The following is a 26,443-nucleotide window of genomic DNA, read 5'->3' as shown; positions in this document are numbered from 1 at the left end:
TAGCATTATAGTATAACAAAGTGGTAAAATAGACCACACATTTCACTTTTTGACATAGATCAATAGATAGACAGACAAGCAGATAGACAGACAGGACTGAAATCTTGCACAGTCCTTTTTGTCAAAGTTATCTATACAATAAAAATAGATGGAGTTTATATTGCATTATTGCTGCCCCATCTTGACTTTTCTGACACCATGTTTTCCAGCTGTCAGATTTATTCCCAGCTGTGACTTACAACTCTTGAATTATATTGCTGTTTTTCTCTTAGTTTGTCATCTCAGAACCTCACTGTCTATTCTCTTATTCACCTTAAAAAATTGTTGATATGAACACTTTTTAATAAAATAAAATGAAATAAATTTAATGTAATTGAGATATTATTTTATTTCATCATTACCTGTTTGGTGTTTATTTTCCCAAAGTTTCGAATGTACATATCATATTCATTTACTGGAGGCAAATCCAACAAACAGAAGCTGACTGAAAAATCCAGGTCAATGAGACGAAGAAGTTCAAAGCTACGTTTCCTTGAAAAATATGTCACAAGACAGCAAAATGTCTATTAAACAGAAATAAACTTTCACTGGTTAGAAATATTCTCTCTCTGAAAATAAGCATACATCAAGGCATCCATACCAAAAAATGTTTCATGATGGTTATTATAATCCACTATACTTTTGACATCAAATGAAAATGTTGACTTCATTAAATGCTTTCTGGATATAAAATGTTTCCTTTTAAAGCATTTTTTTGTGTTTTTCAGAATGGTACCACACAGCATTCTCATAATTATGTTGTTTCACACATTGCACACAGAGAGATTTGGGTTTGTATATCTGCATAGCAGATTTTGTTACATTCATGCTTAACATTTTAAGGTGTGTGTGTTTGTGTGCAGATGTGTGTATAAACAATCTTTTTTATATATGTATGAAATATAAAGTACGGTAGTTCTCTAGTACTTTTGCAATAATAACTCATCATTAATATTCCTGAATATTAAAAGTTGCAATGGACTAATAATAGACATGTCATAGAAAGGAAATTGGGTAACAAGGTGGGCAACAGAAGATAGTGCCAAAAAGCTAAAATTAGGGGGGGAAAACCTGATGTATTTTTCACTTCTAAAATAGATTTTGAAATAATTCAAAGGGACCTTGGAGGTTTTCTAGCCCAAACCCCTACTCGGGCAAGAAATTTTATACCACAGCCTAAGATAGTCCTAGAAATGATGGATGGTGAAATGAATATGTGCAAGAATTGATAGATACTATTAAGAAAAATGCAGCTTTGTAGGCAGATATCCAAAGCAAATAAAAAAACGAAAGAGTAGCAAAAAATCACCAAACTAGGAAACAATACTAATTTCTCTACACACAAAGTGACTGATAAAAATTATTATATTATTAAATCCCAGAACCATGAACACATTCCTTTATTCTGACCCATTAAATAGGTTGCAGGTAATCAATTTGGATACAGTATGTATGACAAAATATTTTATTGAACTTTGTCCAATGTACAGCAAGTGTAATGTTGCAAAAACAAATTAAGATGTCACACACAACCCAATAGTTAGAGGTAGTGATCTATATTAATGCCACCTACTTCTGTTGATTGGCAATTTTTCTGATATTTTGCTGTTGTTGGGCCATTTGGAAATCAATGAATTTTCCAGATGTGGGACACTGAGCCAAGGAAACTTGCTTTTCTGTAATATAACAACATATATGAATAAACTATATACTGTACTGCTGTGTAATTACACTAATTTACTATTGCACATCTTCTGTTGGGAGGGAAACTGATATACCATATAAAGTCACTAAATAAATTGAGAATTTTGGGTGCCAAAATGTCTTCTCTGCAGAAGCTTCTCCAAGAGTATACAACGTAATACTTACCTGCCTTTCCCATATGCATTTGCAGAGAAATATATCCACAGATAATGGACTCTTGAATTTTTAACTAAACTAAAATGAAAAATGTGGTGTGGATTATCCACCGGTGGTTCATTTTTCATGGTATTTTGGTTAAAAAATTGAGGGTTGTGTTATTCACGTAGAAGCCTATATGCATCTAGAGATAATAAATCAAAATAAATAATTCATTACATTAGATTGAATAAATCTAGTATGTGACTGCAAAATTTATCACCACATTTTTCATAGTATAAGACGCACCGGAGTATAAGACGCACCTTAGTTTATGTGGAGGAAAGGAGGGAAAAGAATCTGCTTACCAGATATTCATCTGGCTAGCGTACTGGTCAGCTTCAGCACATTATTTTATCCCCTTGTTAAGGGCTTAAAATAACCTTTATTCTAAGACAGTAACAATGAAAGAGCTTGCAAGCCAGTAAGAGCTGGGAACATCATTAGCACCTGGAAAGAAACAGTCGGCGCAAGTAGAGCAATGGAAAAAAAACCTGCAAAGACTTAGGGCTTGGAAAACATTATTTTTAGCAGAGAGTAACAATGAAAGAGCTTGCAAGCCGGTAAGAGCTGGGAATATTATTAGCACCTGGCTAGGGCTGGAAAGAAACATTTGGAGCAAATAAGAGAATGGGGGGAAAAAAATCAAAGACAGTATTTGGAAAACATTCTTTGCAGAAATAACATTGAAAGAGTTTGCAAGTTGTAAGAGCTGGGAACATCGTTAGCACCTGGTTAGGGCTGGAAAGAAACTTCTTCGAAGCAAGTTAGAATAATGGAAAAAACTCTGCAAAGACTTAGGGCTTGGAAAACATTCTTCACAGAGAGAAACAACGGAAGAGCCTGTGAGATAAGAGCTGAGAAGATCGTTAGCAGCTAGTTAGGGCTAGGGGGGGGGGGGAAGCTGCATTCAGAGTATAAGATGCACCCTAATTATCAGCCTCATTTAGGGAGGAAAAAGGTGTGCTTTTTTACACTGAAAAATACAGTATATGAAAAAACTAGCAATGCTTTGTTACAGCCCAGCTAGTCTGAATAGTCACAAATTGGCAAGTGTGGCATCTTTCCACCCATATTCTTTTAGCCTAATCTGATCCAGGTTATGCTGTTTACCCATGCTGGGAATTACTGAATATAAAACATGTAATGCTGCTGTATGTTTCTAGTTCAGTATTTGGTAATTTGAAGATATGCATACTTCAACTCTCAGAAATCCCCAGCCAACAGGGGTAGTTAGGGAATTTTGGGGGTTGAAGTCCACATTTTCTAATTGCTAAGGCTAGGTTAGTAAATGCAAGACAAAATGATGCTATGGGAGACAAAGGAAAAAGAACAACATTATTACCTGTGATTAATGTTAATATCAAGAGAACACAACAGGAAAAGCCAGAATATAGAACAAGTAAGTAAACAGTTATGGCAGCAATTTCACCTGCTTATCAATGGGGTAATTTAGGAAACTAGCTGGATATTAAATAAAATACAAAAATCAGAATTCATAGGTAATCAAGGCTTTGATGCATTTTCCCTAAAACTTCATTTCTTTAATATCTGAAGGATCCTTTCTCTAAAATCTCTCCTGCTAAAAATTCACAAGAGTCCTGTTATTAACACGGGGGTATATAACAGAATGTAAGATATGTGGTAATAAGGTTTATGTGTCTTAAAAATAATAATATAGAATATGACTCATGAAATGGAACTAATTAACTAATTAACTAAATAATATTGTGATTGGTGTTGAAATCTGACTAACATTATGTGAACAACTATCCCAACCAGCAACTTGTTTATTGATCTTTTCTTTTACAAAGAGAGACCACAGCATTGTATCAGCCTTCTTCAAATTGAAATCTTCAATTCTGAATTGGCCCCATATGAAAAAGTTATCTGAGACCCAACGAAAGGCAAGAGATTAGAAGATGCCAGGTTAAATCTTGGGGGTGTGGCAAGCATGCATCCTAATAAGGTCTTGAATGCTACCCACAGAATACAAAGCTGTTGCTGAATCTTAATTTTCAATGGGATGACTAAAGAAATTTTAAGTAAAAAGGCCAGCATAGTTCTCAGAAATTGGAAACTTAAGTCTTTAGTTCTTCTTTGTTAAGAATGTTTCATAACAGCAGAAATAAACAAGCAGAAGTAAAAAAAATAGTTTCTACCTTAAACTATTACCTAATCACGTACCTATTTTGGGGTATTTTTCATGATCTTTTGGAAGATGTTCATTCTTTTTTGAATTGGGAAGTAAGGCCTTAATCTTTTCATTTTCCGCATTAATTGCTTTCTGAATTTCTTCTACTTCTGAGCTCTTAGCTACAGTAACTTTCTGTAATACTGCTTCTGCTCCTCCTTTTTCACTTTTTGCATTCTGGGTACTTTCATCATCTTCATCATCAAAGTCATCAAAATCATCTTCATAATCCTTCAAAAATATAATGGTGGTAACTTATTTTAGAGTACAAACAGGTTACCACTTTTAATAGAGTTACTCTATTATAAGGATGACCCAAAATATACAGGTAGTCTTTAACCTATGACCACAATGGAGCCCAACATTTATGAAGTTAAATGAAAAATTTATTAAGTGAGTTTTGCCTATTTTACGACTTTTCTTGCCACATTTGTTAAGCAAACCACTGCAGTTCTTAACTTGTTAAATGACTCTGGTTATCCCATTGATCGCAGGACTTTGGAATACTGCAATCATCATAAATGTGGGTCAGTTGTCAAGCATCCAAAGGTAAATCACGTGACCAAGGAGATGCTGCACTGAGGTATGAAAAATGATCACAAGTCACTTTTTGTAGTGCCGTTGTAACTTCAAATGATCACTAAATGAACTATTGCAAATTGAGGACTATCTGTATGTTTTCAACAGCAGCAGCGCTATTGTTTTCTTTATGTTGATCAGTATATTAATGTTAAAAGTTTTGGGGATCACTGTATGGAATATAGTGTATATAGTGAATATATTTTACACCATGGAATCTTAATATATAAAACTCCAACAGAAATCAATGGGAATCTTTGTGTGCTATACTTTCAAATAGATTAATATTCTGGATTAACAATTAGAACTGAAAAATATTTTTAAGTATAGAACATTCTCAGAAAGTATCATTATTAATACGGAAATCTGTATAAAGAATTCCACAGGATGGCTTGGTCCTGGAGACAGAATTAGAACTCACAGTCACCTAGTATGCAGAATGCTGCCTCAGGCATTCCTATATTATTAAAACCAGAAATGATGTCTTCCGGAATGGGAATTATCCCTTTCCCATTCCATTTGAATGATCTTTTTTTAGCCTCTTCAAATGTTGTTGTTCACACTCACCTCAAAATCATCTTCATAATATACAGAATCATAATCTTCACAAAGGGTTTCCTTTTTCAGCTCCTTAATTATAATAATAATTAAAAAGAACAGTATTAACTCATGAAGCAGTAGAGAAACATAAAAGTATGAGTAGAATTTTTTGGAACATTTGTATTTTTAAAAAGCCCCAATAAAATAGCATGCAACGCTTACATTTTGCCCATCTTCTTCACTTTCTTGCTTTTTGAGTTGTGATGTTGAGAAACCATCAGTTTTGTGGTGCTAATGTATCAATATACAAAACAACTGATAAGAGAAAAGCATTTAAATGTGACAGTGAACTCGAATGAGTTAGATCTTTGCACCTATGTTTTTAATCTCTAATATTTTGAATTGTTTTTATTTCTAATATTCTAACATTCTATATTTAAACATCCTTCTCTGAAAGTCATTTATTTGAAATTAAGGTAAACTATATTCAATAAAATTATTTTGTTCTCATGGTATTTATATTTATTTTATTTATTTATTGGACTTAAGTCCATTTATTTGGCTACAACATCAGAAGGAATGCAGCAAATTTAATTTTATTATTTATCTACAGCAAAATTTTGGCTCTCCAATTATAAACCTAAAAATTTCAGAATACTATTTTTTTTCAAAATTAAATTGATCAAAGCCTAAAGATAAAGCTACACATTGGCAAAAGAAATAAACAGAATTCATCTTATATTAGAATGTTAGTAGAATTATTTGGATTTTTAAAATGTATAACTTTTGTCATGCTTTTATTTTGATTGGTAATTTTATTCTTTTTTCCTAATTACTTTTGTTCCATTCCTTCTTTGTAGCCTTTCTAATAACATTCCTTCATTTCAAATGCCAAACAAAAATTTCTTACCCCTCGTTTTCCATTATCTCTTTCATTCTTGTCATGTTTCTTCAATTTTTCTTTTGAATTTCTAAAGAAAAAAAGAATTATATTGAATTAACCATCAAGAAGTATGGTTCTTATAGAAAAAATATGCTTTACATATTTAAAAGAAAAATAGGAATGGAACATGGATAAGGGATTTATCAATTGTAATAGCACAAAATTTGCTATTTATGACTTTCATATTATGACAAATGGTGTCGGAATATCATGAAAGTATTTTTAGCACAAATATGTGGTTCACATTTTAATACTAATACATAAAATATTATTTTTCATGTATTTCAAAGAGAATTGATACAACTTTATTATTTAGCAGCAGAAATAACGGAAAATTAGAATCTATCATTTTAGATAGTTTCCAATAGGTGTGACAGATTAATTTTTATAATCATTCAAAAATAAAATGCTTGGATCTTTTTATTTAATTTTTAATTAATATTTTTCCAAATAAATTTATTTTTTAAAATTAAAAATACACTCAGTGTTCATGACCAAAAGCCATTTATAATTTTACCACAAGATTTATATCAAACAGATTATCTTACAATTAAAAAAACACTATTCAAATTATCCTTATTTAATGTAATCTTAGACCAGGTTGGACCCAGCAAAAATAGGGAGAGGGATAAAAGAGCAACACTATATAATTATGTGTAAGATTTTATTTCTTTTAAACAGAAAATCCAGTGAAGCAAATATTTTATATTATAAATTGCCACATTAACTTCAAATACTAAAAAACTCCCGATATAATAATCAAAATATTTAAATAAAAGAGGCCTTTTCTGGAATAAAATATATATAATGTATAATATTTATTTATTTTCTGCCTTATTTTTGTAAATAAGGCAGCAAATATACTTGAAAACGTTCCTCCTATCATCCAGCTGGCCTTCATATCTGTTCTATCCTGGACCTATGCAGCTTGAAAACAAAGGAGGAGGACTCCATATATTTCAATTCCATCTTTTTATATAGAAAATCTCATTTATACAATTTATACACAATATAGTTTACCTTAATTTATACATTTATACAAGCCAAAGTCATGCATGTGAGTTCTTAGCAGCTTCTCAGTGAGAGTAATTAAAAGATAACTAGGCTGCGAAGCTAGGCTGCTGCCAGAGATCAAACCTAATTGCGAATTCCTTCATGAGATAAGTTTCACATGACTTACTTTTATAGCTTCCCAGCATCTCCGCAGACAAGGCACTTTTGCTCCAAGGATTTTAACAGGAAAATAACAGTTGGCTAGTGTAACCTGGACGAAACCTCAAACAGCATCTGACTCCATTGCAAAATGTTGAAACTCCACCCCCAAATGACCCATATGCCACCCTTAAAAACCTATATGGAATGATGAATAATTCCCTAATGTTGAAACTCCAAAATGTTGAAACTCCACCCCCGAATGAACCATATGCCACCCTTAAAAACCTATGCAGAATGGTTAATAATTCCCTCAAGTTACAAACTACAGACTACTTCCTTTTTCCATACAAGTGTTCTTGCCTTTTTCTTAGTCTTCTAAAGCAGGCATCTAGCAAAGGCTCCTAATCTTCCTCCTCCTCCTCCAAGTCAGACTCTATTGTCATTGACATATCTGCCACCTCTGGTAGTCCTTCAGGTTCATCCAGGTCTATTTCTCCCTCACTCTCACTCTCTGCATCAGATGGCAACACCACTGGCCCAGGATACCAAGATAGGCCTGGCTCATCCTCCTCAGGATCTATCGTTACCAGAGTTGGACGAGGAGCACTCACAATAATATCTAAGATGAGACTAAAACTCACTGCCTCCTGCTTTCTAGGCAACACCTTAACTACTAGATCAAACTAGCTTTATATCAATCTATGCAAAATTTATTCCGTATACATACATATATAGTCTTTCTAAAGCAAGGATTTTAGCTACAAAGGTTCTATAGTGGTTAAGGTGCTGGCCTAAAAGCCATGATTCTAAACCTTCCTTAGGCATGAAAATTGGCTGGGTGATTTTGGGACAGTAGCTCTCTCTTAGTCAACCCAGCCTAACAGTATTGTACAATCCTGAAGGCAGGAGTATGAGATATACTTGCTGCTTTCAATTTATATTTAGAAAGGTGGAATAGTAATAGTATTTTATGATGATAATTTAAATATTATTAAATTGCAACATCTTATCTCAAGTCCTTGGGAAGGACTTGATAGGCAAATAAAATTACCAAATCCAGTCTAAACATCTGATCAACTAGACAACCAACCATAATATATTTTTTAGAATCTTTCACTTTCTAGGTCATCAACCAAAATAAGATATAACCCACTAAAATGCCCATCTTTTACTGAAATGCCTGCCTTTGAATATTCTGGGGGAGACTTTGGGAAGCAAAGGAAATTGGGAAATAAAAACTCAAGTTGCACAATTCTAAGGGTCTTTATTGGGAAATACATTTTGCTGTTCAGTGGGCTTCACTTCGTAGGAAGTTTTCAACCAAGAGCACTCCTGATATTTTAACAGCTTACATGCCTTTCTCGTGGATGATGTATGTCCTCTTCATTCCTTTTCCTTTCATTCCTGTGTTCTCTGGGCTGAAAATAAGGAAAATAGTACAAAATGGCATTAACGTATAGAAATCCATATTATGGGATATTTATTATTATTATTGTTGTTGTTGTTGTTGTTAATAATAATAATAATAATATTTATGTTATATTATTTATTATTACTAAACTCAATCTGGGTATTGTATTGGCAGTTCTGTGTTAAGCAAAAACTTCAGAAGAGGATTTAGGGGTAGTGATTTCTGACAGTCTCAAAATGGGTGAATAGTGCGGTCAGGCAGTAGGGAAAGCAAGTAGAATGCTTGACTGCATAGCTGGAGGTATAGCAAGCAGGAAGAGGGAGGTTATGATCCTGCTGCATAGAACACTGGTGAGACCACATTTGGAATACTGTGTTCAGTTCTGGAGACCTCACCTACAAAAGGATATTGATAGAATTGAACGGGTCCAAACATGGGCTACAAAAATGGTGGAAGGTCTTAAGCATAAACGTATCAGGAAAGACTTAATGAACTCAATCTGTATAGTCTGGAGGACAGAAGGAAATGGGGGGACATGATCGAAACATTTAAATATGTTAAAAGGTTAAATAAGGTTCAGGAGGGAAGTGTTTTTAATAGGAAAGTGAACACAAGAACAAGGGGGCACAATCTGAGGTTAATTGGGCGAAAGATCAGAAGCAACGTGAGAAAGTATTATTTTACTGAAAGAGTAGTAGATGCTTGGAACAAACAAATACAAGAAATAGTATACATACATACTAGATTGACCATGAGGTCTTTTTCGGCAATCAATCTTCTATGTTTCTATTTTTATCCTCTGACATGTTATTTTAAAGCCTTTTCAGTAAAAACTAGCAAGTAATAATAATCAGTAAACCTTGTGGTCTCTCTTCTTTTTTTCAACCTCCTCTTCCTCTCTTTTTTTCCTGTTCTCCTTGTGATATCTGTCCTCACGGTGGTGGGATCGCTCTCTATGTCTCCGAGGTGCATGATCTTCTTCTCCCTCTGTGGAAGACATGGAATTTCTTAATTTCAAAGGCTTCTCTTTTTCTTCCACTGCAAAGGATCTGTGCTTTTTCCGCTCCCTGTGCTGTCTTCTCTTCTCCTTATCTGACTCTTCATCCTTGTGTGATTTGTATCTCTGCTCATGTTCTTCACTTCTGTTTGCTGAAAACTCCCCTGAACTAGTTTCTTTCTGAAGGCAAATGAATAAATAAATAAATTACAAAATTTTCAAAAACTTTTTCACATATAGGAAATACATTTGAATGGATACAGATTGAGCAAGACTTACAAACCAAAGATACTGAGATCAATTTATTTATTTATTAAACTTTTATACTGTCCGTTCCCCCCAAAGGTAACTCTAAGCGACTTACAACCAATAAAAGCAACAGGATAAAATACTGAAACAATCTCCAGCAGAACATGTCCTCACTGTCCCCATTTGTCATAATAAAAAACAAGCCTAATTTATTTCAATTTTTTTCCCTTTAGTTTAATTCTTGAAGAGTACCTAGATCGCTTGGTGATGCCTGATGAAGTGGATAAGGCTATGGGAGCTGTGAGTTCCGCCACCTGTTTACCGGACCTGTGTCCCTCCTAGCTGATTTCGGCCGGCAGGGAAGTGACACGAAGGTGGGTCACTTGTCAACCCTACTCTGAGGAAGAGGTCTTTTCTGGTTCCCTGCAAGGAGGCAATTGTGTGCCCCCTCTTCAAGAAGCCTTCCCTGGACCCAGCTGTTTTAAACAACTATCATCCCGTCACCAACCTTCCCTTTATAGAGAAAGTTGTTGAGAAGGTGGTGTTGCTCCAGCTCCAATGATCCTTGGATGAAGCTGATTATTTGGGCCCTCAACAGTCCGGTTTCAGGTCCGGCGACAGCACAGAAACTGCTTTGGTCGCGTTGACAGATGATCTCTAGTGAGTCAACCCTCTCTCCTGCTGCTTCTTGACCTCTCAACAGCTTTCGATACCATTGACCATGGTATTCTTCTGTGCCAGCTGCAGGGGTTAGGAGTGGGAGGCACTGTTTTATGGTGGTTCACTTCCTACCTCTCCAGTCAGTCACAGTCGGTGTTGGCAGGGGGTCAGAGGTCGACTCCCAGGTGCCTCCCTTGTGGGGTTCCTCAGGGGTCGGTCCTCTTCCCCTGCTGTTCAATATCTACATGAAACCACTGGGTGAGATCATCCGACGACACAGGGTGAGTTGCCACCAGTATGTTAATGACACTCAGCTATACATCTCCACCCTGTGTCCTCTCAGTGAAGCAGTGGATGTAATATGCCAGTGTCTGGAGGCTGTTAGGATTTGGATGAGTGTCAACAGGCTCAGACTCAACCCCAACAAGATGGAGTGGCTGTGGGTTTTGCCCCCCAAGGACAATCCTATCTGTCCGTCCTCACTCGGGGGGGAGACTTTTGACCATCTCAGAGAGGATCCACAACTTGGGCATCTTCCTCGATCCACAGCTGACTTTAGAACACCATCTTTCAGCTGTAGCAAGGGGGACATCGCCCAGGTTCACCTGGTACGCCAGTTGTGGCCCTATTTGAACAGAGAGTCTCTGCTCACAGTCACTCATGCCCTTATCACCTCAAGGTTCAACTATTGCAATGCTCTCTACATAGGAATACCTTTGAAAAGTGTTCGGAGACTGTAGGTAATACAGAATGCAACTCCGTGACTGATCTTGGCCTCCCGAGACATGCCCATGTCTCTACAGCACTCCACGAGCTGCACTGGCTACTGATTAGTCTCCAAACATGACTATAAAGCCCTACATGGCATGGGACCAGATTAGTTATAGGACCATCTTGTGCCTCACACATCCCAGTGACCAATCAGATCCCACAGAATAGGCCTTCTCCAGGTCCCATCAGCCAATGTTGTCTGGCGGGGCCTAGGGGAAAAGCCTTCTTTGTGGCAGCCCCGGCCCTATGGAATGAGCTCCCCTCGGAGATCCATACTGCCTCCACTCTCCCTGCCTTCTGTAAACTGTTCTAACCCATCTCTGCCAGAAGGCCTGGGCCCACTTGAAATTTTATCACCTTGCCCCATCCAATGAATGAATGTGTGATGGATGATGTGTGAATCTGTGGTAACTTTTAATTATGGGGATTTTAATTTGTAAATTTTATTTAGATTTCTACATGTTGTAAGCCGCTCTGAGTCTCAGGAGAAGGGCGGCATAGAAATCAAATTAATAATAACACAAATAAATAAACCTATGGCATATGTGCCGTAAATGACACGCAGAGCCATATTGATGGGCACGCGAGCTCAAGTCTGGCACACATATGTGCACTGGCCAACTGATTTTGGGGTCTTCTTGGCTCATTGGGAGTCAGGAAACAGGCTGTTTCTGGCCACCAGAGGGGGTGGGGGAGGCCCACTTTTTCCTCTCCCCAAGCTCCAAAGATTTTCTAGGAGCTTGGGGAGGGTGAAAACAGCCTTCCCCACCTCCCCAGAGGTCCTCTGGAGGCCGGAAATCGCCCATTTGCCAACTTCCAATTAAACTGGAAGTCCCAGGTTTTTTGTTCTCCCTAGGGTCCTTGGCAGTTGGCAAATGGGTGATTGCTGGAGGACCTCATTGGGGCTGGGGAAAGCCTTTTTCACCCTTCTCAGGCTCCTAGAAAGGTGTGCACATACATGGGATGGGGCCCAAGGAATTAAGAGTGTGGACACACACTTCGCACTGTCCCCCTCCCTTTTGGCACACGATCCAAAAAAAGTTTACCATCACTGACCTAGACAAATAACCTCTTAAGTTTTTTGGCACATTTTTTTGAAGTGATCTGCCCTTGTCTCCCTCCTAGAGTTGAGACAAAGTGACTAGCCTAATGTCTTCCAGCTGGTTCTCTGCCTACAACAGGATTGGAACTTACAGCCTCCCAGTTTCTACTCTGATGCCTTAACCACTGCACCAAACTAACTCTCTATTTATTTCAATTTCTGAAGTATGGATCAGTCTATTAAGTCAACCATGCCAGCGCTAGAAAAACAGAACGGTAATAAAATGTCCAATGAGGAATGCTTATATTCAAGAATACAACCAGCTGGATAGGCATTTTTCCATATGCTCCATATTATTTCCATGCCCCAGCCTTATGTTTTGCCAAATTTTCCATTAGAACCATCATTTTGTTCATATACAGTGATACCTCGTCTTACAAACGCCTCGTTATACAAACTTTTCAAGATACAAACCTGGGGTTTAAGGGTTTTTTGCCTCTTCTTACAAACTATTTTCACCTTACAAACCCACCGCTGCCACTGGGATGCCCTGCCTCTGGACTTCCATTGCCAGCGAAGCACCCGTTTTTGCGCTGCTGGGATTTCCCTGAGGCTCCCCTCCATGGGAAACCCCACCTCCGGACTTCTGCGTTTTTGTGATGCTGCAGGGGAATCCCAGCATGGGAATCCCAGCAGCACAAAAACGGGCACTTTGCTGGCAATGGAAGTCCGGAGGTGGGGTTTCCCAGCGAGGGGAGCCTCTGTGAAATCGCAGCATCACAAAAACACAGAGGTGGGGTTTCGAGGATTTCGGTGTTTTTGCGATGCTGCGATTTCACTAATGCTCCCTTCCCTGGGAAACCCCACCTCCGGACTTCTGTTGCCAGCAAAGCACTCATTTTTGCAATGCTGGGATTCCCCTGCAGCATCACAAAAACACAGAATTTTGGAGGTGTGGTTTCCCATGGAGGAGAGCCTCAGGGGAATCCCAGCAGTGCAAAACTGGGTGCTTCGGCTGGCAAAATGGGTGAATTTTGGGCTTGCACGCATTAATCGCTTTTCCATTGATTCCTATGAGAAACAATGTTTCGTCTTACAAACTTTTCACCTTAAGAACCTCGTCCCAGAACCAATTAAGTTCTTAAGAAAAGGTATCACTGTATATACATACTCTTCATTATGCTAATTTTGTAATCTTTTTCCTTAAGTTTTTCTTTGATACTTATGTATTACAAATTTGCAGTCATGGGTTCCTCCTGGTTTGTAATTGGCTGGCAAAGCTTGACTGTTGTTGCCAGAGGTTGGATGTTTGTTAGGTTTGGAATTTGGGGTCTTGTTTTTATAACTCATCTGAAATCACCTTAGTGTGTCAGGTGATCATATCAATTTTCTAATAAACTAACTAAATATCTCTCTCATAAGCAGATCCCACTTCTTTGGTCATACAAAAAATCATTTTCTGAGACTGAGCTTGCTATTGGCTTGTAAAATCTAGAAAACCAATCTCTTGTTATACACATATTTAAAAGAGGTCCTCCTTTGCCCAGGCACAAAGTCAGCATTAAGGTGGTACTAGTATACTTCCCCACAGAATGTCTATATTGGTTGATCCTCAGAGGAAGATGCACACTTTAAAAAACTGAATCTAATATTTCTATAAATAAAATACATTTTGATGCAGAATGCAGGATTGTTGTAAGTTGTATGTAAAACAGAATGAAATTAATAAAGATTGTTATATATATCATTGACATTCCTAAATTTCAAGATTAGAAATAATAATTTTATATTACAGTGGTACCTCGAGATACGAGTTTAATTCGTTCCGGACCTGGGCTCTTAAGTCGAGCAGCTCTTATCTCGAACGACTTTTCCCCATAGGAATTAATGTAAATAATTTTAATTGGTTCCAGCCCTCAAAAAACTCACAAAGTTAGTCTAAATTATGCAGAAAGACATGTTTTTAATGAAGAAATGTACATGTACATATAAATGAATAATGAAGTTTCTTTCACTTAACTTGTAAACTTTCTTAAACTTTTAAATTTACATATGTTCAACTTCTCTGCCACCCAATCCTGTAGGACAGAGGTCCCCAACCCTTTTTGCACCAGGGACCGGCTTTAAGCGATCAAGAGAGGAATGGGTGAATGAATGGACGGAGGGTGGGAAGGAAGGAAGGAAAGAAAGAGGGAAGGGACAGGAACAGAGGAAGGAAGCAAGGAAACTTATGAAAGGGGAGAGTAAGAGAGGAATGAGTGAAGGGAGGGAGGGAGGGAAGAAGGTGGGAAGGAGAAAGAAAAGAAGAAATAGAGGAAGGGAAGGTAAAAGAGAGAAAGAAAAAGAGCAAGAAAGAAAGAAAGAAAGAAAGAAAGAAAGAAAGAAAGAAAGAAAGAAAGGGGGAAGGGACAGGAACAGAGGAAGGAAGCAAGGAAACTTATGAAAGGGGAGAGTAAGAGAGGAATGAGTGAAGGGAGGGAGGGAGGGAAGAAGGTGGGAAGGAGAAAGAAAAGAAGAAATAGAGGAAGGGAAGGTAAAAGAGAGAAAGAAAAAGAGCAAGAAAGAAAGCTGCAAGCACCCCCCCCCCGAGCCCCCCAGGCCGGCTGCAACCTTTTAAAACACGCGCGCCGCTTCGCAGCTGTCTCCTGAAGCCGAACGCGGAAGTTAGCGTTTGGCTTCAGGAGACAGCTCCTTGGCGCTTGTATCTCGAATTTGGGCTTGTAAGTAGAACAAAAATATCTCTCCCCTCCCAGCTCTTATCTCGAGTTGCTCTTAAGTAGAGCAGCTCTTATGTCGGGGTTCCACTGTATTTAGATTTTTGTCCTACTTTTAAATATATATATTTGGTCAACACAAGGTGGTACACTGTCTTAAAATTCCTGCTTTCTATTTTCCCCATAACAAGCCTATGAAAGAGAGTGACTGGCCTAAAGTCTCCTAGTTTCTAGGACAGAATCTTAATCAGTACACCAAACTGGTTATCACATCCATACCCATATATATAACCAGAATATTTTATAACACATACAGAGTGAGTGAGTGAGTGAGTGAGTGAGGCATTTCTTCAAATGCCACATTTTGCTCTTAGGAAGCTGTTCTGAATTTTTCTTTCATTTCAAGAATAAGACGTTATGCCAAGTCAAATGGATGATAAGTCTATAAAAAAGAAAACCCCAAATATATTGTATCCAATGTGATTTCTGGAGCTGTCTCTATACACACTGAACTATTTTTTTTTTCAATTTTACCTGACGTTACAAACAAATTGCTTATTTTTTATTTCTCTTACCTTTCTCTCTGAATGTTGCTTTCTTACTCTTTCTTCATCTTTTAGTTTTGAATGATCTAAAAATAACACCTCAAAAATTTAGAATATTGTCTTGAATTGTACAAACTCTACTGTATTTGATAAGATAAAATCTACATTATAATTTTTTTTAAAGTACCTGAAGTTTGTTACAAAAATAGACACCTGAAAATATCTAACTTTTCCTAACTGCGACAGACTACTAACTCTTCACCTTTCGGTCTACTATGGAAAAACTACTCTTGATGAAACAAAAATAGATGAAAGTGCCCCCAATTCATTTTCATGTACAAAATAATGTGGGTCAGATCATTGCAAAATAAGCACATAAGCAAACCAACTCACCAGTGCTGCTTTTCCTCCTCCTCCTCTCATGCTCTTTATCTCTTTCCTTGTCTACATTATTTCGTGGTAATGTTTGGTTGGGTTCATCTTTCTTAGGTTTCCTGTCCTTCTCTTTACCACTGTGCCTTTCACCACTTCTTCCAGAGACATATTTTTCTTCTTTGGTATCTTTTTCATGATTTACTTTAATCTCTCTTTCCTGTTCTCTGGGTTGATCTTTCTCTCTTCCTTTATCCCTCCTTTCGTCTCTGTGTCTTTCACTTGATTTAAATCTTTTTCTTTCTCCTAATTTTTCTTTTAATTTAACTCTGTCCTTCTCTGAATCTTTCTCTGAAGCCGCTTTGCTGCTGTCATGATCTTCATCTTCGTTTCTGCCACTGTCTCGTGGCTTTCTGTGATGATGCCTCTTGTCTTCAGAATGACTATTGGATCGAGAGACCTGGAAAAGAGAAATATTTTTATACATCAGTTTTAGCCTATGAAGTTGTAGCTTTTCGCTCTTCTGGAAAAGATCTGCAAACAGGAAAACTCTATTTGCAGGACAAATTGTGTTAAAAATGGCAATCCTTATGGTAACTGTGATAAGAATCAGTAAGGATAGCCCTCTAATTTTTTCAGCTACATAATATAATTCTAATAAAGATAGTCCTTGATTTACGACTACCATGCAGCCCAGACTTGTAATAATCATTAAGTTATTGCAGTCATAAGTTGAGACACTATGTGGCCTTGATTTTACAACCATTTTTACAAGTGATAAAGTAATTCAAAACAGTAATTAAACAAAGATAGTCATTAAGAAAATCCATTCTCCTGAATAGGTACCTTTTTTTGCCAGAAATTGACAAAAAATGTTTCAAATTGTGTCCGTGTGGTGACAAAATACTGAAACCGTTGTAAATGTGAGCCAGTTCTAAGTCCCTGAAATGTGATCAGGTGACTACCGAGTCAAGATCAATATTGTAAAAAGTTTGGTTTGGCACAATTACAGAAGAAATACACAAAGATAATGAGAAAGAAGAGAGCACTTTTTTCCCACCAGGGCCAAAAACATATTTTAAAATTACGTTCTGCACATCTACTGTAACTGGAATGATGATGAGAAATGATTATGACATTTCCAGAATTACTGTAACTGGTAAATAAACAATTTACCATGATATTAATATTTATCCTTCTAGCATATACGTAAGAAAGCAATGATATACATATAGACAAATTCTGAGACATAATGTACTAAAACAGAGGTCTTCAAAACTTAGAAGCTTTAAGACATAGATGGCTGGAGAATTCTGGGTGTTGGTCCACAAGTCTTAAAGTTTCCAAGTTTGGGGATCTTTGTACTAAGCTATGGTTTCTCTTAAGAAATAAGATCTGAGAAGAGTAAATTTTTGTACCCATCCTTCCTTTCACATCTCACACAGCAATTATTATAATGATTAATAGTTGAAAAGTTAACAGCTCTTTGAAATCATACAAACTGGATGGATAACATATAACTCATATATACATTCACTCACATGTACACTAGCTGAGTTCAAACAAAGCATTAAACTAAAGCATACATTTACTTAACAAATAATGGTCAAGCAAATCATGATCTCATACATAACATAAGGGTTGTTCAAAGTAAGGACAAGCCTTCTCTGCCATCCCTAGCTATCATCTGTAACTCTGTTATACTTTCTCAAATAAATAATGTGAATATAATTTTCAATTCAGATTTTTTCGGAAAGCCAAAAAAACCAGTTTTAAAAAATTTAGCTAGTAACATTACATTCGTATTATTAGTTTATTACACTTTTCTTTGCTGCCTTCAAAATAGGCCTGACTTCTGGAGGTAAATAGAAGTATATACAAATAATATATTAATTTTAAATAGATTTACATGTATATGATCTCTCAAAAAAAATCTATAATCTGATACAAATCTGATACTCATAGAAACAAGGAAGTAAATTCTACTATGATATCCAAGCTCTTTGACATGCCTCATTTCTTAATGTATTTTCAAGTGCTTAACAAAAAGTTAAGGTAGAATTATTGTTCACCTTAAGATGCTTTTTTAGTTCATCTGATTTCCAAGTATCATCTTTAGTTCTTTTCTAAAAAAGGGGAAAAAGGAAGAAAATGTGTACCTCACTTGAAGAATAGATTAACAGTACCTGAAACTATAATAGCAGTTCAGTTTCCTTTTATTTTTTTGTTATTAGCACCAGAAACGTTTTGTTATTAGTGACAGAAACCTAGAGAAGCTAAAGAACTCACTTGGGCTGAAAAGACTAATAGCAAGACCTCAAGACGATAGTTATAGAATTGTTTTATTAAATAGCTTTTTAAAATTAAAGGTGCTTCAGAACATGCAATTTTTGAATTCTGAAGGAAGTTTGAAACAAAGTTCATGCTCAGAAAATAAATTAATGGAAGGTGCCATGGCAGAAAAGGCTCTCTTCAAGGGCCAATAAGCCAGCACTCCTTGCTGATGGTATGGCATGAGTAGAAATAGGAAATTACTATCCTATTAAGAAGGAAGTACCTTGGAATGCTTTAGAAAGGTCTAGCTGGATCTAAAATTGGCATCATCATTATATTATCATCCATTTAGGAAAACCACCTCAATAAAATCCACTTTTGAATCTATGATGCTGAACTGTAGTTAACACTAAATTATGAAAAGATCACAATTGATTAGATAATAGTGTATACACAGTACAGTATTATAAATTAGTGTTCCTTGCACTTGGCAACTTTAAGCTATGTGGACTTAAATTCCCAGAATTCCCAAGCCAGCAGGGGCTGGGAGTTGAAGTTCACACATATGAAAGTTCCAAGTTTGAGAAACACTACTGTATTGGGTTTTATAGCAATGAAAAAGGAAGCTAGACTTTCTTAAACAAACAAACAAAAATGTAATTTTGCAAAACACAGCTTTGTATGGTTCCTAAATTCATTTACCATATTTAGCCCAAACTATAGATAGTCTTCAGCTTAGGACCGCAATTAAAGCCCAAATTCCAATTGCTAATCAAGGCACTTAATTGAGTTTTGCCCCATTTTACAGCTTTTCTTAAGCAGTTGTTAAGTGAATCACTGCAGTTGTTAAACTGATAGCATAGTAGTTAAGTGAATCTGGTTACCCCACTGACTTTGCTTGTCAGGTCATAAATGGTGATCACATAACCCCAGGACAATGCAACTGTCATACATACATAACAGTTGCCAAACTTCTGAATTGATCACATGACTATGGGGAATGCTACAATGGTCCTAAGTGTGAAAAATGGCCATAAATCAATTTTTTTCAGTGCCATTGTAACTTTGAGCAGTCATGAAATGGCTGTTAAGTCAACTACCTGTAAATTTGGCAGTGATGTGAACGGATTGCATGCAGCAGAATCCCACTCATACTCGCTCAGAAATCAATCCGTCCTACCTGGCTTAACTCCAGATAAGCCTATACAGCCGGACAGAGATCTAGTTCGTGCATTATACTAAGCCCCGGTATGCTTAACTATAGTTTATCGAAACAAACCACCGCCTATAGATTAGGATTCACGGTTCAGCAGAGGTATTAGGGCAAATTTACACGATACTCCCACCTAGTTAAGAAGTGAATCGTGGTGGAAGCGATGCGTTGTCCGGCCGGTACTAAGCTCAAGAGATGCGCCGCGGGACAGAGGTATTTATTTTCGTTTAGCCTTGCCTAACCTGCGGGCGAAAGCCAGACAGCTTCCTCTCCCCGGAACAGATATCGCAAATGAGCAAGCTGAAAAGAAAGAGAATCTCTTTTCCTCCGCCTCCTCCTTTCCCGCCTTTGCCTAAGAACCGCCACTCACCTTATCGCCTTCCATCGCAGCTCTTCACGGTCGCGGATCGCAGCATACCCGGCGCCTGCCAGGCTTCGGGCTAGGGAAAATCTGTAGGCCGCAGCTGCGTTAGGAAACCTAGGCAACCCTGTTTGCAGTTTTCCTTGGCAACAAACTCAAAGCAAGATCACATCTGATAGGCCGAGCCCATCCCAGGAACCAATGGAATGAGTAGGGGGGCGGGGCGGGACAAATGAGGTCGTCGACCGCAAAGGATTCTGGGAAATGAAGTATCCTCTCTCTTTGCCTCTTCTGGGATGATTTTTGGAGATTTAAGAGAAAAGTGTGTGGGATTAATCATGGCGTGGCTAAAAATAAGAAATAAAAATAAGAAAAGGAATAGTTATTTATAGTTATTTAGGGGAGGAGAAAATTGATCCTACTGGTACTTATAGCAATGAAATTTTTTTAATACTGTATATAATTTTGGAGGAAATATCACATCAAGCATAAAACGTATCAGGAAAGACTTAATGAACTCAATCTGTATAGTCTGAAGGACAGAAGAAAAAGGGGGTACATGATCGAAACATTTAAATATGTTAAAGGGTTAAATAAGGTCCAGGGGGGAGTGTTTTAAATAGGAAAGTGAACACAAGTACAAGGGGACACAATCTGACCTTAGTTGGGGGAAAGATCAAAAGCAACATGAGAAAATATTATTTTACTGAAAGAGTAGTAGATCCTTGGAACAAACTTCCAGCAAACGTGGTTGATAAATCCACAGTAACTGAATTTAAACATGCCTGTGATAAATATTCTGCCACATGTTGGGCAGACATCCTAAGATAAAATACAGAAAATAGTATAAGGGCAGACTAGATGGATCATGAGGTCTTTTTCTGCCGTCAGTCTTCTATGTTTCTATCAACATGTAGTTTTAATAATGTTAGTCTTCATTGTAGGATACCATCTCTCTTATCACTGTTAATGTCTAATTCATAAATCTCTCAGGTGTAATTTCCCAGCTTTGGAAATTTGACTCCAACTCCAAATTTAGCATACTATTGTTAAAACCACTGAAATAAATTCAATTGGAACGCTAATCCATTTATTTAATGCATATTGACTTGCACATGCTGATCTACCAAAGCTGCCAGACAACTGAGGCCAGAAGTACATTCAGAGCAATAGAGAAGCGAGCATTTCACAAAGCCAGGACTGCAAATGCAAATGCTGTGACAATGGTGCCCACACATGTCTGCCCAACATGTGGCAGAATATTTTGTGCCCATATAGGCCTTACCAGCCACTTGCGGACACATTGTGTACAATCCACAACCCATTAGATGTCAAGGTTTTCCTCGAACACGATGGACGAACATCATCATTGATTTGCACCATTACAATCTAGTCCAGAGAATATAGCAATTATTTTGAAAAGAATTCCTATAACCCAGAAGTTAGAGGGTCTCACTTTCCATGTATAGTGATTATGCCTTTTACCTTTCACAAATTCCCCAATTAAGTCAGGCTGAAGAGCAGCAAGGACCCCCCTGTTTGCACATTATACTGGCCCACAAAATAACACACCACTTTTTAACCTAATGTAGGGTGCAGAAGCAACCTCATTTATCAATTCACATTTGAATAATTTAGTGTACAGTAATCCTAGAAATTTAACTTGGACAACTAGTTAATACATATCTATGAAGATTCCCAGTCATCCTGAGCATAGTTGTCCCAAAGGCAACTGGAATTCCTTGGGTTTTTTTGAAGACATACATTTCATTCCTCATCCAAGAAACTTCAGTGAAACGTCTTCAAAAAAAGAAGAAAGTCCAGTTGCCTCTTGAAAAAGCACCTTTGGGATAGTTAATACAGGTTTTATTTTATTTATTTATTTATCAAATTTGGAAATTGTCTACCTTACACATACATAGAATAATCTAGGGAAACTTATATTCATGGAAAAGATGGAAGGAAGAGCTATACAAGCAGCAAGGAAAGTGGATGGACAGTGGTCTGAGTATGCTAAGAACATGGTGAGAAAAGAGAGCTAGGAGAACACTAAATCAAAAACAACTTGAAGGCACATAATAAGTGTATCATTGTGAGCCCCAGCTTTTTGCATTTCATAAAACAATGGATTTGGGGAATGGGTACGGATGGATACATTTTTTACACTTGATTCCCTGATAGATTATTACTGAAAATGTTATTTACATTATTGTTAATTACAATAACAAGTGTAAAAGATGAAGATGTCCTGTAGCAAATACTAATGAACTGACAAAGAGGGTAACAAATTCCGTTATAACCAAAAAATGGATTGTCATCTTTCAAAGGAAATAAATGTTTGAGTTTACAAGTTATGATGTTTAACTTTTTTAAAAGTCATGTGGTGAATGGTAAAGTCGTGCATTCTAACCACTGGAACAATGATGGCGCAATGATTAGAATCAGAGATGGATTCCTTCTGGTTCGATCCAGTTTGAACTGGTAGCGACATGCTGGTGACGTCATGATGACATCATGAAACTGGTTTGGTTGGTGCCGGTCTGTAGGCGCTGCCATCTTTTTAAAAAGATTGGATTTTTTTTGTTTGGATTTTTCCCCTCTTCTGAGGATGTGCAGAAGCCAAACCATCTTGCTTTTGACTTTTTGACTTTTTGAAATTTTGAAATTTCTTTTTCTTTTTTGCCACTGCACATGCGCAGGCACGGCCACATGGCGTGTGAGGAAGCAAGGTAAATTAGAACTCACATCTGGTTAGAATGCAATATTGCAGGCTGACTCTACTCACTGCCAAGAGTTTGTTCCTGACAGTCAGAAGATTGACTCAGCCTTCCATCCTTCTGAGGTCGGTAAAATAAGAACACAGATTATTGGGGACAATATGCTGACTCTCTAAACTCCTCAGAGAAGGGGTATATAAATCTAAGCCCTTCATGGCATCGGACCAGAATATCTCAGGGACCGCCTTCTGCTGCACGAATCCCAGCGACCGATTAGGTCCCACAGAGTCGGCCTTCTCCGGGTCCCGTCAACTAAACAATGTCGGTTGGCGGGCCCCAGGGGAAGAGCCTTCTCTGTGGCAGCCCCGACTCTCTGGAACCAGCTCCCCCCAGAGATTAGAACTGCCCCTACCCTCCTTGCCTTTCGTAAACTCCTCAAAACCCACCTTTGTCATCAGGCATGGGGGAATTGAGATATCTCCCCCAGGCCTATATAATTTATGTATGGTATGTTTGTAGGTATGTCTGCTTAAAAATGGGGTTTTCTTAACTATTTTAAATTTTTAAATTGTAAATTATTAGATTTGTTTTGAATTGTTTTATTATGTTGTGAGCCGCCCCGAGTCTACGGAAAGGGGCGGCATACAAATCTAATAAATGAATGAATGAATAAATGAATGAATGAATGAATAAATGAATGAATGAATGAATGCTATTGATATTGCTAATTATGTAAGATTGTGGGAGAAAAAGAATATTGATTCAATATTCAATTGTTTCAATGCTGGAATTCTGGGAGTTATTATTCACCTATCTTAAAGTTGTTAAAATTGAGAAACACTAGCCTAGGAACTGAAGTTATTGACAGGAAACAAAAAGAAATGAGAAAAACAATCATTTCTGGAATTAGTAACCCGAGAACATTTTGACAATGTTATACAGATGAAGTGCTCTTTTGAGATAATTGTTTTTTTGATGTCCTGATTGTGCTTTCAGTCTCTTGAATTTATTGCAAGAACTACCTAGATTCAGGAGCTGCTTGGTGCCCTTTGACAATTGGCCTGATGATGATCCATGATGCAGTTTTCCTACAACAGATTCCACATTGTTTGTTGATCTTAAGGGACAGAGAGACATTATGGTAACAAATCAAAGATTACCTGTATTGTCTGGATTTGTGCAAGACGCTGCACAAAAATTATATTGGCTAGGCTAGGATTCACAACATATCTTGACTGAGTAGTTTTAAAAATATGATCCCATTTTAACTATTTTATTTGCTTGCAATTATTACTTTGTTTTAAAATGCATTTTTAAAATTTTGTTTTATGATAATCTTGTCAGCAGTTAAATAAAACATGATATGTGGTATGAAAATATCCATAAGATGTAAATAAAGTAATTTCTGATTAAGAAAATTTTATTTTCCTTTATGAATACATGTGCCTTTTTAATCTGTTTTTAAATTAATGTTAACACAGCTACTAAGAGATTATTTAAATGTAGGCAGTGGTATTAAAAGCAGTATTATACACTACATATATCCACTTTATGAATTTTCCATATAAATTACAAATTAATTAGTTTGTAAATTAATTTCCCTGCATCAAATTATTTGGAATTATAAACCTCCATACAAGATAATTGGTCTAAGTAAAAGCCAAGGATTAATATGGATTTAAGAATGTGTTGAATAAATGTAATTTGTATGCAGATTCACAATGGAAAAAAGGCCACACTGATTAATTAATTGGGGATTCAGCAAGCTTTTATAAATATTTTGAGTCGGATTTTCCTCAGTTTGTTGTTGTTAATTGCAATGTCGTTTCCAATCCATTGTGACCCCATGGACAATGTTCCTCCAGGCCTTCTTATTCTCTACCATCCTCTGGAGTTCATTTAAGCTCACGCCCAAGGGTGAGCTACTGCCCGGACAGGCGGAAATGCAGTAGGGTAGCGAAAATGGAGCTCCACCCCCGAGCACCCAATTTGCACTGAAAGATGTTGAAAGAAAATGCAGGGAGTCCTGCCTAAGCCATGCCCACAGTGTAGTCGTAAAAAAATTGGTAGCCCTTCACTGCTCACAACTATTGCTTCAGTGACTCCATCCAGCCACCTGCTGCTGGATCTGGGAATAGTAGTCTAAAGCAGTGGTCCCCAACCTTTTTTCAACCAGGGACCAGTTTCAGCAAGACAATTTTTCTATGGCCTGGTGGGGGCGGAAAGGGGGCTTAGCTTATCGTTCCATTGTCTCTCTCCCCCCCCCTTTTTAATTTTGCAGGGGAGTTGAGGTGACAGAGGGAGGGAGGGTAGGAGGGGGCGGTTTCCTGTCTCTTTCCCCTCCTGTTCACTCGGGACTGCCGTTTGCCTTTCAGCAGTTCCAGAGGACATCCCCCCCCCCCCCCGTTCCGGCTGGGATTGCAGCAAGGAATCCCAGAGCAGGGGGAGGTGCCTCCACGGACACAGTCACCTTCCTTTGCGATCGCTGCCTGCTTGGAGCGCCCACCACTGCCAGGTCTGGTAATTTTCTTGCAGCAAGGAATCCTTCCAAAAGAAAATTACCAGAGCTGGTGGTGGGGGTTTCATGGTCACACACACACCCCTGGCTTCGCTCCCACCCAGGACCCCGGGAATAGGGTGGGGGAGCCTAGCAAAAAAAGAGCTGCACAATGCCAAAGCCTTTTCGTTTGAGCTGCAGGCAGAGCGAGGGCTTTGCAAGGGCTTTGCAAGGAGGAAATAGACCACTTTTGACGAGAGAAGAAAGACAGGAAAGGAAGAAAGCAAGCAAGCAAAGGTTTTCTCAGCCCGAGGCAAATGGCGATCCCAAGTGAACGTGAGGGGAAAGAGACAGGAAACAGCTTGGCACTCACCGGCTCCACAGCAGCTGCTGACTCCGCGGACCGGTGCAACATGCCTTGCGGCCCGGTACTGGTCCGCGGACCGGCGGTTGGGGACCCCTGGTCTAAAGATATCTGGGAGGATCAAATAATGTGTGGATTTCCTCTTTCTTTTAAATCCCAGTTTATTTATCAAAATTTGTGATATAAATTAGAATAGCTGGGTAAGAACAAATTAAATCATATAAACTGAATTGACTGTCTTTGTACCCCAAACTAATATTGCTTACAACAAGCAATAATTAGCTCATTGAGCTTCTAGTTTGATGTCACGGTGGAAACAGGCTGGAAAATAGAGGGCTCCGATGAGCCCCCCCCCTCTTTCTTGGAAAACAGCCTTTTAACTGGATTTGATTATTTCTGGAATTGGATGATTAATAATTTAGGAGAATATTTTGCTTCTGAAGAAAAGAGGAAGAGTTGAAGAAAGGAAAAAAAGAATAGAAACAAGAAAATTAAATAGACTTTAATATTTGGCAAATTGTGAAAGAGATATAATTGGGGAGATTTTAATAACTACTAAAATTGTCATAAAATAGAGCTGCAGATGTTTGAACAGCTATTTCCAATGTTGAAAAATGTGGCTTTAATAGGCAACAGAGACACAGGAAATTTGTTGAAATACAGTATACAGAAAAGGAAACGGAAGAGGAATTTGAAGAGGGAAATTTAAATGTGATGCCAGAAGTTAAGAATATAGAAGAGAAAGTATTAAAAGCTAAGAATCAGGTAAACAGTATCACATAAACTTTTTTGAAATGTAGAAAGAGTAGAGAGGAAAAGGAGAAAATCCCTCCATTAAAAAAACAGTTAAAGGGAAATACTTGGAAGAGACTAAGGAAAGTTTTGATGACAACACTCCACGCCTGCA

General features: G+C 37.6%; 1 protein-coding gene across 5 annotated transcripts in view; it reads right to left on the bottom strand.

The window, feature by feature from the left end:
* Window positions 1–26,443, bottom strand: part of DYNC2I1 (dynein 2 intermediate chain 1) — a 46,321-nt gene that overhangs the window by 16,237 nt on the left and 3,641 nt on the right. Inside the window, exons 2-13 of one of the 5 annotated variants that reach the window (XM_070729425.1) lie at window positions 19,968–20,305; window positions 18,183–18,236; window positions 16,132–16,570; window positions 15,769–15,824; window positions 9,620–9,937; window positions 8,702–8,767; window positions 6,162–6,222; window positions 5,474–5,542; window positions 5,279–5,341; window positions 4,126–4,363; window positions 1,613–1,715; window positions 402–531 (exon numbers count right to left, since the gene is read on the bottom strand). In XM_070729425.1, the coding sequence (XP_070585526.1) occupies window positions 402–531; window positions 1,613–1,715; window positions 4,126–4,363; window positions 5,279–5,341; window positions 5,474–5,542; window positions 6,162–6,222; window positions 8,702–8,767; window positions 9,620–9,732 (843 nt within the window). In that variant the 5' untranslated portion in view covers window positions 9,733–9,937; window positions 15,769–15,824; window positions 16,132–16,570; window positions 18,183–18,236; window positions 19,968–20,305. Of the gene's footprint in view, window positions 1–401; window positions 532–1,612; window positions 1,716–4,125; window positions 4,364–5,278; window positions 5,342–5,473; window positions 5,543–6,161; window positions 6,223–8,701; window positions 8,768–9,619; window positions 9,938–15,768; window positions 15,825–16,131; window positions 16,571–18,182; window positions 18,237–19,967; window positions 20,306–26,443 lie in introns of those variants that run through there. The other 4 variants (XM_070729422.1, XM_070729424.1, XM_070729423.1 and 1 more) reach the window with 4 other exon arrangements.

Source organism: Erythrolamprus reginae, chromosome Z, assembly GCF_031021105.1.
Source record: "Erythrolamprus reginae isolate rEryReg1 chromosome Z, rEryReg1.hap1, whole genome shotgun sequence".
Taxonomy (NCBI): Eukaryota; Metazoa; Chordata; class Lepidosauria; order Squamata; family Dipsadidae; genus Erythrolamprus; species Erythrolamprus reginae.
The sequence above is the reverse complement of the archived record's forward strand: the minus strand, read 5'-3'. Positions and strand labels throughout refer to the sequence as shown.